Here is an 18387-nt window from a genome sequence, read left to right on the forward strand (position 1 = left end):
CGCCTTCGAGCTGACTCAAAATAGTCTGGACATCTTTCATATGAGGGTCTATTTCCTGGAAAGTAAAAACGAATGTGGCATAGGAAGTAAAACTAATTGTGTTAAGAAAAAAATGCTTAAAGTCTTTGAAATGGCTTTATAAAACATACGCTGTGAATATTGCACGTCACATGTAGAAGCAAATAGTATACAGATTATTAGCTGAGTGTGCTCCCGTGTTATAAATATCACATATTAGAAATATTAATATTAATACTTGTATTGTGCGAACCGTTCATTCCTAATACATGTACATGATAATTATAAATGAAAACAGACAAAGGTAATACTGTCTTTGTCATATTTCATTCTCAAAGTAACTGATGTTTAAGAGGAAATGTCGCTCTTTTCTTTCACGGATGTATCTCAGTATTGCCTAACGCCGGACAGGATAACAAGTACTATCTTTAGGTATGATAGGTATCTAACGTGGGCTCGAACACCCGACCTGCTGCTCTTGGGCAGAGGCTCTATCCTCGGATAGGGATTGTGTATATGTTCATGTTAAGGTAGGGGGCACGGGTAGAGCGGCAGCCCAGAGCACTTTGGTCAAACGAACAAGGTACCAATATCCGAACACAGGAACATTTACTGTGTAACCCAACATATTCATATATGGATGTCTGCCGGGGAGCCCCTGCTGCGTGTGGCCCCTGGCCCCCCAAAAGAAGGGGCCATTCAAGGGCTGGATCAAACATTGGAGGTACCACTTGAAAGTAAGTGTAAATGAACTGTTACATATCACAGAGTACAGAATGGGCCACGCCAGACAAATCTTCCTCTGCAAAAGGCCTGCCAGACACCCCCAAAGAGGGTCCCAAAATTTGGGCTGGGTTAAACATTGGAGGTACCACATGAAATCAACATAAAATGAACTTTTTCACTCTACTAAGAATAAAAAACCCATTGCCAGACAAATCGTCTGCTGCATAAGGCCCGCCAGACACCCCCAAATGTTGACCCTTAATGCACTCAGTGGACACTCTGGTAAAATTTGACCAGAGTATACATTCAAAGTACCAGATGAAAGTAAGTTTAGATCAACAGGTACATGTTACTGAGTACAACACGGCCCATACCTGACAAATTGTCCTCTGCATAAGGTCCGCCAGACCCCCTAGAGAGGGTCCCAAAATTTGGGCTGGGTTAAACATTGGAGGTACCACATGAAACCAACATAAAATGAACAATTGCACTCTACTTATTGCACAATACCCATTGCCAGACAAATCATCTTCTGCATAAGGCCCGACAGACACCCACAAAAAGTTGACCCTTCAGGTATACACGGGTAAAATTGGTCTGGAATATATATCAATTGTACCACATTAAGGTACGTTTGAATGAACAGGTTCATATCACAGCGTACAGAATGGGCCACACCAGATAAATCTTCCTCTGCATAAGGCTTAAACATTGGAGGTATCACATGGAACCAACATAAAATGAACTATTACACTCTACTTATTACAAAATACCCATTGCCAAACAAATCCTCTTCTGCATAAGGCCCGCTAGACAGACCCTCACCCCACCCCACACAGTTGACCCTCTGTAATCCCAGTGTGCATAATGAAACATTGGACATCAGCTCTGAGAGTCAACAGATGGTCAAATTTATGTTTTGTTCTTAAAGATGGAAGGATTTTATTGAGATTAAAATCACGTATTTATAAAATCAGGTCTCTGAATACTAGTATTGATATCATAGATTAGGCCTATCGTTGAAATGTAATAAAAAAAGGCATGAATCTGATTCTTGTGAATATATATCTGATCAGCTATGAAGTCCTCAAAGCCTGCTATAGCCTGATAGCTTGGCTATGGATTCCTACAAACCCAAACATGCTTAGGTAGTCCTCAAAGCCTGCTATAAGAATGGTAAATGACAGTCCCTAATACCATTTGGAAATCTTTTGGTGATAATTGTGTTTAAAAACCTATGATCTTCGTTTATTTAGCAAGTTTTATCATCTAAAAAGCTGAATTCCGGCCAAATATTTCCATATTTATGGTCGGTCCCGAAAAGTTTATCGTATCGAGAAACCTAACAAAATCGTGGCACAGACCTGTGTGAAAATATCAAGTTTGTCAGGTCACGGAAAGAGATGAACAGGGTTTGGTGACACGAAAAGATGAATGTTCTATTCTTGATGTATTTTCGTCCTGATCTTCACAACTTTTCTCGGAGTGTCACGGTTGGATACAAAAATATTTTTCTGTTCAAAAGAGAAGGGCCGTTACTGATATTCACCTCGTCAAAACTATCGCACCACCAAATGTGAAATGTAATTACCCATCATGTTTTATGATTTTGTTCTTGTTGTTAAATGTAAATGTATGTTCATAATGTGACATGGTTTTGATTTCAATACTCAAATATCTGTTATGAAACCTGCACTATATATGTAAATGTTCACAAGGCCTTGATTTGCCATCTATCTGTTTGAATAAACGTCTTACACTAGACAGAGAGTCAAGATATTGGCACGTGAGCTGTGCCACGGTTAAATGTGTTTAGACTTCTATCCCAGGATGACCTAGTGTACATATGTGTATACATATATATATGTTTTTGAATACCCTCAATAAAGAAGGGAAAGCCATACACAATAAATTTAACTTCTTTTTTTCTGAGGTGTGTGACGAGCACGTCACTTCTCTCGAGAAATCGACATCAAGCTTCCCGGGAAAACTTTTCTTACCTCCCGGTAAAATGCCAAGAAAGGTTGCATTAACCTGATCCATTCAGGGTGTTTTCCACAACACAAAATTCTAAACAAGCAATTGTTGATCTGTCACGATTGACTGAATTTTGTATAAATTTCCATATCATTGTTACCATAGAGCTGTGTTTTCAAGCAAATGTGAATTCTTTTGTTAAAAAAAAGCCGTTTCCAAACCACACCTAGCCTTTTATTTTCTGCCAACCTCTGAATGCAAATATGAAATCTTAATAATAGTGCTACTGACGTTATAATCACAATATAACTTGAAGCATTTATCAAATCATAAAACACTTTGAACTGAATAAACATGATCATACTTGAAGGTCGTGAGAAACCTTCCTTTGACACACCCTGGTTTGTCTTGGCATTGTAATTCTCTTAATGGCGTGATTTCCCACTTGAACTAGAATTAACATGATCATACTTGCAGGTCATGAGAACCTGTTTCTTGGACCCCCCTGGTTTGTATTGCAATTGTGATAATCTGAAGGCGCGACCCCCCAGTGTGGTACCTCCAATGTTTAACCCAGCCCAAATTTTGGGACCCTCTCTGGGGGGTCTGGCGGACCTTATGCAGAGGACAATTTGTCAGGTATGGGCCGTGTTGTACTCAGTAACATGTACCTGTTGATCTAAACTTACTTTCATCTGGTACTTTGAATGTATACTCTGGTCAAATTTTACCAGAGTGTCCACTGAGTGCATTAAGGGTCAACATTTGGGGGTGTCTGGCGGGCCTTTGCAGCAGACGATTTGTCTGGCAATGGGTTTTTTATTCTTAGTAGAGTGAAATAGTTCATTTTATGTTGATTTCATGTGGTACCTCCAATGTTTAACCCAGCCCAAATTTTGGGACCCTCTTTGGGGGTGTCTGGCAGGCCTTTTGCAGAGGAAGATTTGTCTGGCGTGGCCCATTCTGTACTCTGTGATATGTAACAGTTCATTTACACTTACTTTCATGTGGTACCTCCAATGTTTGATCCAGCCCTTGAATGGCCCCTTCTTTTGGGGGGCCAGGGGCCACACGCAGCAGGGGCTCCCCGGCAGACATCCATATATGAATATGTTGGGTTACACAGTAAATGTTCCTGTGTTCGGATATTGGTACCTTGTTCGTTTGACCAAAGTGCTCTGGGCTGCCGGTCTACCTATCGCCAATATTTGAGCCACGTCAATACCTTGAAATCCTCTGGCCATTGTGGCGAAGTAGTCGGAATCTTCATATCTCTTCATTTCTTTGGACAATTTTCGAAGTTTTTCGGCTGCTAGCCGCTGTTTCTTCTGTGTTACTTTCGCACACCTTCTAAGAGCTGTAATTTGAACACATGTACATCAGTCTAGATACTTCTTGCAAAAGAATGATCATGAGAAAGGGTATTCACATCAAGCAAGTTTATGAGCTTTACATGATATCATGAGGCTTTATCGCAGCTGTATACATTTGCTTGTGTCACACAAACTTATGCGTAGGATTGAGAAATAATAACATGTCGTGGTCACTGTGATCGACGTCACCAAATATTATGTAACAAAAAGGATTTTCAGGTACATGTAACATAACACATAACATGCCATTCATTTACTGAACAGATAGGCCACAACAAGTCGCAGATGTTTACTGAATAGATAGGCCACAACAAGTCTTAAATGTTTACTCAACAGATAGGCCACAACAAGTCGCAGATGTTTACTGAACAGATAGGCCACAACAAGTCGCAGATGTTTACTGAACAGATAGGCCACAACAAGTCTTAAATGTTTACTGAACAGATAGGCCACAACAAGTCGAACATGTTTACTGACCAGAAAGTTCACAACAAGTCGTAGATGTTTACTGAACAGATAGGCCTCAACAAGTCTTAGATGTTTACTGAACAGATAGGCCACAAAAAGTCTTAGCTGTTTACTGAACAGATAGGCCACAAGAGGTCTTAGATGTTTACTGAACAGATAGGCAATAACAAGTCGCAGATGTTTACTGAACAGATATGCCACAACACGTCGCAGATGTTTACTGAACAGATAGGCAATAACAAGTCGTAGATGTTTACTGAATAGATTGGCCACAACAAGTCGAACATATTTACTGAACAAATAGGCCACAACAAATCGCAGATGTTTACTGAACAGATAGACAATAATAAGTCGAACATGTTTACTGAACAGATTGGCCACAACAAGTCGAACATATTTACTGAACAAATAGGCCGTAACAAGTCGTAGATGTTTACTGAACAGATATGCCACAACAAGTCGAAGATGTTTACTGAACAGATAGGCCACAACAAGTCGTAAATGTTTACTGTACAGATAGGCCACAACAAGTCGTAGATGTTTACTGAACAGAAAGGCCACAACACGTCGCAGATGTTTACTGAACAGATAGGCAATAACAAGTCGTAGATGTTTACTGAACAGATAGGCCACAACAAGTCGCAGATGTTTACTGAACAGATAGGCCACAACAAGTCGCAGATGTTTACTGAACAGATAGGCCACAACAAGTCGTAGATGTTTACTGAACAGAAAGGCCACAACACGTCGCAGATGTTTACTGAACAGATAGGCAATAACAAGTCGTAGATGTTTACTGAACAGATAGGCCACAACAAGTCTTAGCTGTTCACTGAACAGATAGGCAATAACAAGTCTTAAATGTTTACTGAACAGATAGGCCACAGCAAGTCTTAGATGTTTACTGAATAGATAGGCCACAACAAGTCTTAGATGTTTACTGAACAGATAGGCCACAAAAAGTCTTAGCTGTTTACTGAACAGATAGGCCACAAGAAGTCTTAGATGTTTACTGAACAGATAGGCAATAACAAGTCGTAGATGTTTACTGAACAGATAGGCCACAACAAGTCTTAGATGTTTACTGAACAGATAGGCCACAAAAAGTCTTAGCTGTTTACTGAACAGATAGGCCACAACAAGTCTTAGATGTTTACTGAACAGATAGGCAATAACAAGTCGCAGATGTTTACTGAACAGATAGGCAGTAACAAGTCGCAGATGTTTACTGAACAGATATGCCACAACACGTCGCAGATGTTTACTGAACAGATAGGCAATAACAAGTCGTAGATGTTTACTGAATAGATTGGCCACAACAAGTCGAACATATTTACTGAACAAATAGGCCACAACAAATCGCAGATGTTTACTGAACAGATAGGCAATAATAAGTCGAACATGTTTACTGAACAGATTGGCCACAACAAGTCGAACATGTTTACTGAACAGATAGGCCACAACAAGTCGTAGATGTCTACTGAACTGATAGGCCACAACAAGTCTTAGCTGTTTACTGAACAGATAGGCAATAACAAGTCGTAAATGTTTACTGAACAGATAGGCCACAGCAAGTCTTAGATGTTTTTTGACCAGATTGGCCACAACAAGTCGAACATGTTTACTGAACAAATAGGCCGTAACAAGTCGCAGATGTTTACTGAACAGATATGCCACAACAAGTCTTAGATGTTTACTGAACAGATAGGCCACAACAAGTCGTAAATGTTTACTGAACAGATAGGCCACAACAAGTCGTAGATGTTTACTGAACAGATAGGCAATAACAAGTCGTAGATGTTTACTGAACAGATAGGCCACAACAAGTCTTAGCTGTTTACTGAACAGATAGGCAATAACAAGTCGTAGATGTTTACTGAACAGATAGGCCACAGCAAGTCTTAGATGTTTTTTGACCAGATTGGCCACAACAAGTCGAACATGTTTACTGAACAAATAGGCCGTAACAAGTCGCAGATGTTTACTGAACAGATATGCCACAACAAGTCTTAGATGTTTACTGAACAGATAGGCCACAACAAGTCGTAAATGTTTACTGAACAGATAGGCCACAACAAGTCGTAGATGTTTACTGAACAGATAGGCCACAACAAGTCGTAGATGTTTACTGAACAGATAGACTACAACACGTCGCAGATGTTTACTGAACAGATAGGCCACAACAAGTTGCAAATGTTTACTGAACAGATAGGCCACAACAAGTCGTAGATGTTTTACGTTTACAAAACAGATAGATGTACATGTTGACAACAGCACGGCGTAGACGCATAGGTTCCAGCAGTTTGGAGGTGATTAAGTATTTAGTTAATGAGGACCATATGGTCAGGTGAGGTGAGGTGACTCAATGTATGCCATCGTTCCTATATGAGCTGAATCGTTGCAAATGCACCCAGCCACCGATTTATCTGGTCTAAGCAGTATTACTTTGATATCTCCGCACTGACCGAAATAGTTAGTTAGGTTTACTTACTCGGTGAATTTCAGGAGACTTTCCTAACCAGTTACAAATATTTGCTAATTAGACTACTATAGTTGGCCTGTCGTAGACGAGTACAACATAATAATCAGTTTGTAGATACTATTATCAATCTTTCAACGAATCTTTTTCTCATAATTGCAAAGTATATACGTGTATACTAAGACTGTAGTAAGTTTAACTACACTTTAATAAAGGCTCATTTCATTTTGCGATCCATGTTTACAGCTGTTTTAATACAATTTGCCCAAAACAAGTAAATAACATAAACAATACAGGTGAAAGATAACATATGATTTTTAGTGGCATTTAAGTATATTTACACAATACTACGAAAACGTAATTGACAGGTAAATAAAATAAACAGATTTTGTTTTACACTGGCAAACTTAACAAATCTCCCTTCTCCATTGAGTACATGCCATCAAGTTCTAAATTTTGTCAGTCATGAGAATACTACATAAACAATGTCAATACGAGAAAATACACACGGTGATCTTAATTTCTGCATATGAAACAATGCCGATGTGAATACTCTATCGTCTATGAAAATGGGCGCAGGTTTACAAGAATCAATTACATATTTAAATGTCTTGCACTATAATCTTACTTTCTGATACTTTCAATTGACAAAAGAGTTCAATCAGCCCATGTATTACAAAGATGCATGTCAGTGCTGCCTTCAACAAAAAGATAATTTAAATAGCTGCCGATCTGTGAAGTTCTCCTTCTACCTGCTGAATAGACTGCGACTGTTGTGTTTATGAGGTCGTAAATAGTTTGCTCAAGTAGGGGACAGCATGCCAGGACGTATAAATGCAGACCCGTTGTTATGGGCTGATATAATTTTTTGTACAACACCCGCAAGCGTGATTATATGCTGTAAACGTAGCTGTGTATGGTTTATGAAAGTGGGTGGAGTTTAGTGATAAGGCCTGAAGAGAGAAAACAAACTCACCACTGATTGGACGCGAAAATGTAACACTCTTCTACAGTGTACACTGTACAGTTTTACAACTAACAACGTAATTTCAAAGTTCAGAAATATAACTTTACTACAGAACATTTGCAAGAAATTAACTGTGATTGGGTGTGGTACAAGTCTGTTATACCACTTGACACTCGACCGATTATGGACCTTGCAAATATCCGAAGCAAGTTTATATTCTCCACAGGTTCACAGGGACTTCTTTTCAATTTAAATCCTGTTGCTTGTTTTTATCGAAATTATATATTTTCAGAGACTGTTACCTACTGTTACTGTTATATTACCGTACCCTGACGGCGTTGGTTCACAATGTCAATCACTGGTTTGTCTAGTTCGGAATATTGTTTCAATATTAACACATTATTTTATTATCTGTTGTTTATGAACGCATCGTTCGTGCATCATTGCCATGGCAATACGTATTGTATTGAAGGACATTTTGACCAACCAGCCTTTTATATAATTATTTCCAAAACATATGTTCTACTATGTCTAATTTTATTCTCTTTAATTTTATTGCACAATCAATAAAATCACAATATAATTTGACATTATCTATTTGGATTGAAAATGCTCCTGATTTTATTTAAAAAATAACATACCAATGTTTGTGACTGTGAAAAAAAGAAAGAAACTGTCTGCCACAACAGGTGATTTTTCACCATCATATATCGGGTATATGATTAGAGAATATCCTACGTTTAAATATAGTCTGATTATTCATGTAGTTTAAGACCATAACACAATACTATTGCACAACTGGATAATATAGTCAGCCCCACAGTCCCTGACACTTGTTACTTTCCCTCCCGCCGAGCTCTTACTGTAATGCTATATCTGAAAATGAAGCAGTCCACAGGTTCCAGATCTTCATCTCACACCTCACTGCAATCTCATTAAAATCAAATCTTTCTATTATATATTTTCATAGACAAGGCGTTAATCTATGGGATAATACAAGTAGTGAAACTGGTGATTAAAGTCATACATTTACATAGAAAGTGATCGCACATTATTAACATGTTTAAGTGAAAACAATTTTTTCTATTTCACAGATATCCCAAACAGTGTAGTGTGTGGCAAGCACTTCAAGGATAAAGAAAAGAGGTTAACAAAAGTTTTACAAAACCTGACCAGGGCTGTGTTTGGGGTTTTACTGAGCATACATGCATGGTATTGTTACAAAATATTGTTGAATTGTTTAATAACAATGTCATTTGGCAAGCATGCCATTTGGATAACAGAAATGAACTCTCCCACCCCCTTTTCATGTCATAATTTTTCACCTCACCCCCACCCACCCACCTCTTCCCCTCCGCCAAATACAAAACAACCCTTTTCAACACCTCCCGCACAAGCTCTATAATAAGGCACAAGTGACACCCCCAGTCCCTTACATCCTTGCCAAATGAAACTGTGCTGACCAATGAGAGCCATGCTTTCAATTTACATAGCTTTTAAATAGCCTTTATTCAGTGATACGAGGTGTCTGATTGGTTGTTATGTTTATACACATTCAAGTCATTTATCGATCGATCGATCCAGCGATCAATCGCTAGATCTGGGCGTGACGGAAGAGGAACCAATTCCATGTACACTGATATTACTTCTATTACCCAGCAAGTAATAAAATAGCTAGGTAATATTGTTTCTTAATGAAAGGAACAAAGTGAAAGTTCGTACAGCTGCATTAAATCATATCAAAACCCAGCGTGTCGTCTCACATTCCTGCCCTGACATCGATTGAAACTTGCACAGTGAAAGTACCTCAAAATGGGAAATTCAAGTAAGTACATAGTTATGTCTGTTTACTGTTAAACTCATCAGGTGTGCGCTTACATTTAATCAGATCAAAGTGTTAACAATGCTATATTGACAATCAGATCTTATTCTCACTTGTCTTCTAGCCGTCAAGGTCTAAAAAATCCTCCACACATATCAAATCTGAAGTCACTCTATTTACGGTAATTACATACTTGCCAAGGTAACACAAATGTACCGTTATATGTGGAATTCGAAGAATTTGTGTTTCACTGGGAACGACACCGTGCAGAAAAACAGGGTTTCACTGTATGTCTAAATGATACTGACACGAATAATTGGAGCATGACATATACAACTAAAGGTAGACTAACATCTAGTCTCATGAACATATCTTCCTGAAAAAGGTTGTTAAATTATCTAAATAAAAATATAATAAAAAGGAGCCCAGCGACTCTCTTCAGTCATCTAGACTTGCAAACATTATAGACTCGCATGGGCTGTGTTGGATATATTTGTATCAGGGTCTGTATGACAGACTAAATTAAAGGGTAACAATAATAAAATACCACAGTAGATGAAACTTTGCTCAGTTAATGCAATTACAGTTAGAATGCCAGTGAAACTACAACAGTAAGTTTATCGTAAGATATAGTGCGTATAATATACAGTCAGAAAAATAGTAAGAGTACATCTTTCATTCAGCGAGCGTTGTTGAACTTTAATATCAATCATGACCAGGTATAGACCACGTGTTGAGCACAACTTCACATACAGACATTTTTTTCTGTAGCGGGTAGACTTGCACAATTCTCTGAGGCAATAATTATTAGTTTAAATCATAATTTCTAGATTATGTGAAAAATAGGAACAACTTGACCCCATAAAAGACTGGTGTGCTGTACGATTATCTAGACTTGCCTTGTATAAGGATAAAATTACTACACATACATGGATTAATCTTTCTGTACAGCCTTAGAGCAAGGCTATATGGGAGGTTACGAGGACATCAATTCTCGAGGAAATGACCTCCTTTCGAATTTGCCGACACCTCACTAGTTACATGGGCGGATTGTTATCATGGAGTGGAGTCATAAGGATGGAGTCTTTACGTGGAGTCGCATATAAATTGTATTGATTGATATATTAAATAATTAAACCAAGAAGGCCATAACTGACATTTAAAGGCCCAAATATCTCACTGACACATTTGATTAGCTGCACAGTCTGTTCAAAGGCTGGATCGTCCAGCTAAAAATATTTATCATTTTCATTGGTGTATGTAGCAGTACCAATTGTCACTGGGCAAAATTATCTCGCTTACGCTTGTCTCAGACTAGAGCAACGTCCGACTGCCCAGTTGACAGATTAAAAGATTTTGTTTGTTTGTTGTTTAACGCCGCACCCAGCAATATTCCAGCTGTAGGCGGTAGTATGACCTAAATACCGTTGGCATAAAACTACATAAAATTGTATTACAGATAGGACAATTAAATATTTCAGTAATTGCATGAACAAAACACGTTGTGGTATTTGCAAAATGATTTGTTTCAGAAATTAATCTGTCTACGTTGGGCAAGCTGGATATCCTGAAAAAATGGAATCGGTAGCGTGACGATATTTGCATTCAATAAATAAATAGACATACATCTATGAATTACTGTATTGTTAGAAAGGGGATGTCTGTGTGTTATTTGTAAAGATTTACACTTACATTAATACTATTGTATATAACAAAGTTTACTGTATGTCAGTGTTACAAACAGTGTAGGGATAATAAAAAATATGCAGATTATTCCTGTTACAATCTTGAAATAGCCTCATGTGTCCAAGACTGCAAAAAATCTTAAGATTTACCCGCCTCTTTATATGGGAAACAGTGCAGGTCGTTAGCCGATTCTATCCGACAGGACGTCCCTTCGCCCGGTTGATACCCGGTTGACTTGGAGCTTAACAGACATACAGGCAGATATTTTGTCAAAGTCTCACCTCGTACCCCTCTCCAGGGTACACCACACCTTATAACCCTCGTGATCGGTTGACAACTTATAATGTACCCTCACACACATGGCTCACACACAGGGTACATAACCATATGCCCCGAGGGATCAGTTGACAACTTATAATGTACCCTCACACACATGGCTCACACACAGGGTACATAACCATATGCCCCGAGGGATCAGTTGACAACGAATTTATCTCACCGACAGTCATTAATGTCCGGAATATACGTCCGCAGTTTCACTAAGTTAGCAAAACTCGTAGCAGACGACGCAAATATCTGACTTATTTCCCCTTTCCCAGTGCATTCAGATAAACATTTCAAACATTTCAACGAAACGATACATATTCGAGATATACAAGTTACCTACGATGTGTTCCGATTGATTTTTTTAGCGGCGACATGAAAAGTAATTGCATACTCCTTAACCAATCAGAAGCTAGTATTTAATGTAAGGTGAGATAAAGGCTTATAGAGTGGCGAACATAGTTTTTTAAATCTTCTCCATATGAGAAAATTCCAAGATCAGTAACAGGAAAACTCATTGTTTGTTGTTATATCAACGTCTAATTCCCAGTTTCTATTAACTGTGAGCGACCGTAGTCACCTTGGTAAAGACTACTGTGTTCTACAGGTTCGTGTACGTTCAAACACAATTGCCAAATATTGTTTCATTTTATATTAAGACTCCACTCCAAGGCAACAGTCCATGTGTTACTGTTTCACGTCTCCATACTGTACAGAGCGTCATGGGTCGAGAGTGATATACTATAGGTCACAAGATAACAGAGGTTGTACACCCCTACATCCGGGGCCTGCCATGTCTCTTGTTCTCACCAATTAAGGCTCTAAGTTAATATGTGTGGTGGCAGTCTACCTTTTCCTTATCGTGATAAACTGACTAACAAGACAACATTGTCTTCAAGTCAATAAATATACACCAATTATTATGCATGATACTTCTGTTTCATTTAAACAAATTTCATTCACAAAAAAGGTGAAATAATATCCCTCAACGAAAAACCCCTCAACGAGAAAATATAATCTTGTATTCAAAGATTAAACGAACATAAAAAGAATATAGATTAAAGAATTAACAAGCCACCGTCGAACATATTTCCTGTGTATCTGCCATGGAAGCTTCTGATATCATTATGCCTTATGTAACGAAATGTCTGAACAAAATCATTGCATTGCTTTAACAAGCATTTTCTCATTTTTGGGAAAGTTCCCGAAATAAGTTCAACGTGCAGCGTTCCGCCTCTCCGTGTCACAATAGGACTTAATTAATATCTCATACATCCATTTCCGCTGGCTACCCCTCTCCCTGTTACTTGGCCGCCCTCCCCCCAAACAATCCTGTTCCATCCTGTGTTTCTATACTGAATGGACATAGATTGATAGCCTTGCTCCATGACACTACAGAAAACTCATTGCCCAACTCTATGCTTGTCAAGGTGAGAGGACGACATTCCATGTTGATCACATAGACTTGCACTGTCTCTAAGGAATTTATTCTATAAAACATTTGGATTGGTTAATTTCAATCTACAATAACGGAACTGTAAACAATAAACTGTATCCCACATAATCATACTTAAAGTCTTTTATTGCATCGCGCTTGCCATAAATGTATTCACGTTTTATTTTTAGACATGTGTAGTGCATACTGGTAATTATCAATAAATATTTAGTGTATAAAGCAAAGCTTTTATAACGTATAATGATTCTCTACACAGTGTTTGTGGCTTGAGTATATCGTTTAGATGTTCATTTCCAGTTCTGTACTGCCATAATCATGGATAAGATTGTCTTGAATAGTCCTAAAACAAATTAGTTTTACATCACCCCAGCCGTAAATATTTCCCAAATAGCCCCGAATAAAGCTATACTAGATTTTCCTGAGATGAAGGGCTGGGCCAAATAACGTGATGACATACGCAAGCATTGTTCAGCCTCCAAGGAGAGGTGCCAGTAAAAATGCAAGTCAAGGAAACCTTTATGTTATGGTAGAAGGATTTTATAGAATGTTCTGCTGATAATACATCTGGTGTATTCCAGTGTAGCAATCGCATTATAATCAGATCTTAGTTCTCTTAGCTTGTTTAGCGGTAGCGAGAACTGAGGTCTGACTTTAATGAGATTGGGTGTATTCCTGTGCGGGTGTCATTTATCTCGTGGCTTCTTTACATTGTTTAGTCTAGTCATTGCTATCAAAATTATGTTCCTCGGGGGCTGAGCGTCTATCTAGAGATAAGAGATAGGGTTTTATAAACGAACTCTTTGTCCTTTCTCTGTATATGGCTGGGCAGCTGATGAAGCTAGGACAGAGTGTGAGAGGGCATAGGGTTTTGTTTGTTTGGGTCCCGGTAGAGAATAGGTCTTCAGCAACCCATGCTTGCCGTAAAAGGCGACTATGCTTGTCGTAAATGGCGACTAACGGGATCGGGTGGTCAGGCTCGCTGACTTGGTTGATGCATAGCATCGTATCCCAATTGCGTAGATCGATGCTCATGATGTCAATCACTGGATTGTCATGCCCAGACTCGATTATTTACAGACCGCCGTCATATAGCTGGAATATTGCTGAGTGCGGCGTTAAACAACAAACAAACAAACAAATCAATTGCTCGATACACCTGATGCTAATCACTGTATTAATATTGTCTGGTCCAGACTCGATTGTTTACAGACCGCCGTCATATAGCGGGAATATAACTGATTGCGGCGTTAAACGGCAAACAAACAATGATAGATTTAATGGGGAACTAATTCTAACCCGGGTCCCCAAGGGTTTCTGGTAGCTTCACCTTTGCTCTCAGTTAACATGTTCTTCAATAGCTTCTCCCTGTTCTTAGGAGACGACAGCCTGGAGCAGGCATCTTCAGATTGCCGAGACGTTCAGAAACGAACTGCCAGTAAACTGCGAAAGCTTGCGGAGGTGTTGAGGGAGAAACAGAGGCAGATGAATATTGCTAAAGTCTCCTTCCACTCTGCTGGGATTGTTTCGGGTGGATTATCTATCGCAGGCGCCTTTCTCGCTCCTTTCACTGGTGGTCTGTCCATTGCACTTATTGTCGCAGGTGGAGGGATAGGAGTAGCTTCCGGGGTAGGAGATCTAACTACCCAAGCAATCGAGTTCAGTGTCGTTAATGAAGCAATAGAAAAAGCACAAGAGGAACTGGATCGGCTGAGTGGGAAACTGAACAAATTAGTCGAAGAACTAAAAATTCAACTTAAAGCCTACGGAATGTCAGAAGATGAAATTGGGCACATGATTTTTAAAGTTGGCGTCATCGGATATCAGGCCCATCAGCTTCATGAAAACATCAAGAAGGCACTTGACATCGTAAGAGCAGCATCCCATGCTCAGAAGATTGCACTATCCCTGGACGGAGGACAGGTTGTTGCTGATGCTGTTGAAGGTGCCATGGCCGGAGCGACAGCAAATCCAAAACTCGCAGGTGGCGTTGCTGGTTTTAAGGCTCTCAGCAAGGGCGCTAAAGTTCTCCGTGCAGCAGGTCCTGTTGGGTCCGCAGTCGGCATTGGCTTGAGCATTAAAGGACTATTTGAAGACGGCATCAGACTTCACAACAATGTGTCTGAAGTGGCAGATGTCATTAATAAAATGGCTAACAAATTGGAAGAATGCTAAACAGCCTCGAACTGTTATTAACAACAGTGTTTATATGGAAATATTATTTACTGGACAGTTTAGGTAGATACATATAGATCGGTTTCTCATCTCGCGGTACGAGGGGGAATATGTCTCGTCGTTTCATATCATGGGAGAGACATTGTATATAATTTCACAAATGACATATCCTCTATATTATCATATTACCATAACAGTTCCTCTTCATGTGTATGCGCCTGTTGACATGGTATTAATATATAACAACCCTAAAGACTACAATGTCTGGATGAATGACATCTGTTTTGTCATGCAAAATAATATACAACTGATGTGTTCAAGCTATTATATGAAGGTCGTGCACATGTTTATATGAAGGGAGCAATACAAATACATTTTTGTGTTTCATATTAAAGATTATGATTGACAGTTAGTGAGTGGTTGGGGTTTATGCCTGTTTCAACAGCATTTCTGTTACATCAAGGTATGCCAGCTTCATGTGGGAGGAAAGCCTAAAGCTGTATTGGATCATTGACGCTGACAACCCAATCAATGTCCTGAAAGTGAATTTGGGGTTCGAACCCACAATTATCGGAATCTGGTTTCACTCACAGGACGCAACTCTGCACATGCAACGAATTCAAGAACTCTAAAAGACTGAGCAACTTGTATCCCCTAAATGGTAACACTTCATTGAGCAGTCTCTGTAATCGCTGCATTGTCAAAAGTGGCTACAGGAGCGGTCGGGTAGCCTTGTGGTTAAAGCGTTCGCTCGTCACGCTGTAGACCCGGGTTCGATCACCGACATGGGTACAATGTGTAAAGCCCATTTCTGGTGTCCCCCGCCGTGATATTGTTGGAATATTGCTAAAAGCGGCGTAAAACCATACTGACTCACTCACTTTAGTGACTACAACAATAACAGTGAACATTCATATAAAAAAACAATAAGGCACGTGAGCGGGAGAAGTCGTAACACACAACACTTACATCTCTGAAAGAGTTTACTTAGGTAGCCGCACTCAATTTGACAAGAGAATCTGTTGTCACCTTTGACTTTCGAGGTCGTTTTTGTCCATGGATTCTGGTACAAAATTAATGTATAATTTTTTTATGATATTTCTTAATCTTATTGAATCTAGAAAAATTGTACGGCGCATATATTTAGTGTTCTGTCATAAATGATCTTGTCTATGTCAAAGGTGAAAAAAACCCATCGTGCTACATTAATTGCTTGACCAAAGAACTTTTTATAAGTGACATATCAAATAATGCCACATATAAGGTCAGTATGTTAACTGAGGAAGAAATCTACCAAAACCCTGAATCAGTATTCAACGTTTGACTTGACTCTAAAACCTGAAGACATGTCCATTCTTAACTTTTACTGGGTTCCAAAGCTCCACAGAAATCCGTACCACCAAATCAAAGTCTCCAATATTAGCCATAATCTTAAATACAACAAAGGGGACTTGATACCATGTGGATTCTAAAACAACTCGAGGACTCGTTTGATTTTTTTCAATTTCAGAAACGAACTAGTTCGATTCTGTCAAAACATTTGATTTTTTAATTTTTTACTATCCCACACGACAAACATCATTCCCTTGAGTCATGGGGCATTTTTTGACTGAACGTGGTGACCAAACAAATAATACATCTCTATCCTCAGAGGTTCAGGACCATTTGTCAAACATGAAAGGAAATGTCATCTGACATTTACTGGGAAAAAAACAATATATGAAATACTGGACTGCCTCGTCGATAACATCTAGACTCTTTCAAAAGAATAGATCTTGAAATATAAATGAAATACCATGTATTTAAACAAAGTGTTGACGACAAACATCCTATTCAAGAACGTATATGTTTGTGAAACATGACACCAAAACCCATCTTATAGTTTGCACGTGCCACACGCAGTAGCGCTACAGACGTGCGTAGGATGTCATTCCAGATTTTGACACGTTCAAGGAAGGTCGATTCATCTATGTGGATCATTATTTCTGTAAATCTTATTGATTTTGCGTATCGTACATTTGTGATTTTCTTGATTTCCTTCATTGTGTACCAGCTAGCGAAGCGGCGTCTGCGGGCTAGACACTGGTGGAAGTCAGCGTGTAGTCGCCAATATATTCAATGTTTCACAATCTGTGATTACCAGACAGTGGAACAGGTACCAACAAGCCCTAAATGTTGACGATCGATCCGGTACGTATTCAAGTAGTATTATATTTACGTGTACACAACGGAGTTACAGAGAAGCGACGAGGGCCGTCTCCGAAATCGCAAATTCAAACTTTTCCTGCTGAGCACACAGACAATTCGGCTTTGGCGATGGAAATTCTATCAGAATTGGCAATTCAGATGCGTCTGACGGCATATCACGGTATAGTGGCGTTATAGACGAGAGGTTAGGTCATCTGATATCGTTAATTAACGGTGAATAGCCAGCTCCCTTCAACTGATTTACCCACCTGAACTGATTTTGATATAGTCTAAATATATTTATTTTTAATATATTGATTGGACTATGCATAGACTCGTTAGTCCAGCCAAAATATAAATCCATAATTGCACTGGACTTTAAAAGTCAGTAAACTCCCCTGCCTCGGGAAGATGGTCAGGCGTCGGTTGCGTCGGTCTCCGTCAGGATTAACCGGCTTCGCTGTAAGGGAACAATGTATAGCTTTTGCATTTCCATGTTACGGGTTACACGTATCTATGCATTTACCCGTTCAATGAATTAGCAATTCTCGGGGAAAAGGCCTACTTTCGAATTTGTTCGAACTCACGCCACAGTCTAACCTGGAGTGGAATTTTAGAGATGGAGTCTTGGAGTGGAATTGCACATTTTATTGTCGTTTAACGTCGTGCTAAGCAGTATTCCAGGTATATGCAGGCGTTTTAATTTTGTTAAAACAGGAGATGTGAATGATG

At 39.1% G+C, this 18387-nt stretch overlaps 1 protein-coding gene across 1 annotated transcript; it reads left to right on the top strand.

Moving 5' to 3' along the window:
• Positions 1–9603: 9603 nt before the first annotated feature.
• LOC124139485 (apolipoprotein L3-like) lies at positions 9604–15880 on the top strand. The gene is made up of 2 exons (XM_046506577.2): positions 9604–9833; positions 14672–15880. Exons 1-2 carry the CDS (start codon positions 9821–9823, stop codon positions 15466–15468), a joined length of 810 nt encoding a protein of 269 aa, XP_046362533.1. The 5' UTR covers positions 9604–9820; the 3' UTR covers positions 15469–15880.
• The last annotated feature ends 2507 nt before the right edge of the window (positions 15881–18387 follow it).

The sequence above is a fragment of the Haliotis rufescens genome, unplaced genomic scaffold (genome assembly GCF_023055435.1).
Source record: "Haliotis rufescens isolate VD_foot unplaced genomic scaffold, xgHalRufe1.0.p SCAF_1, whole genome shotgun sequence".
Taxonomy (NCBI): Eukaryota; Metazoa; Mollusca; class Gastropoda; order Lepetellida; family Haliotidae; genus Haliotis; species Haliotis rufescens.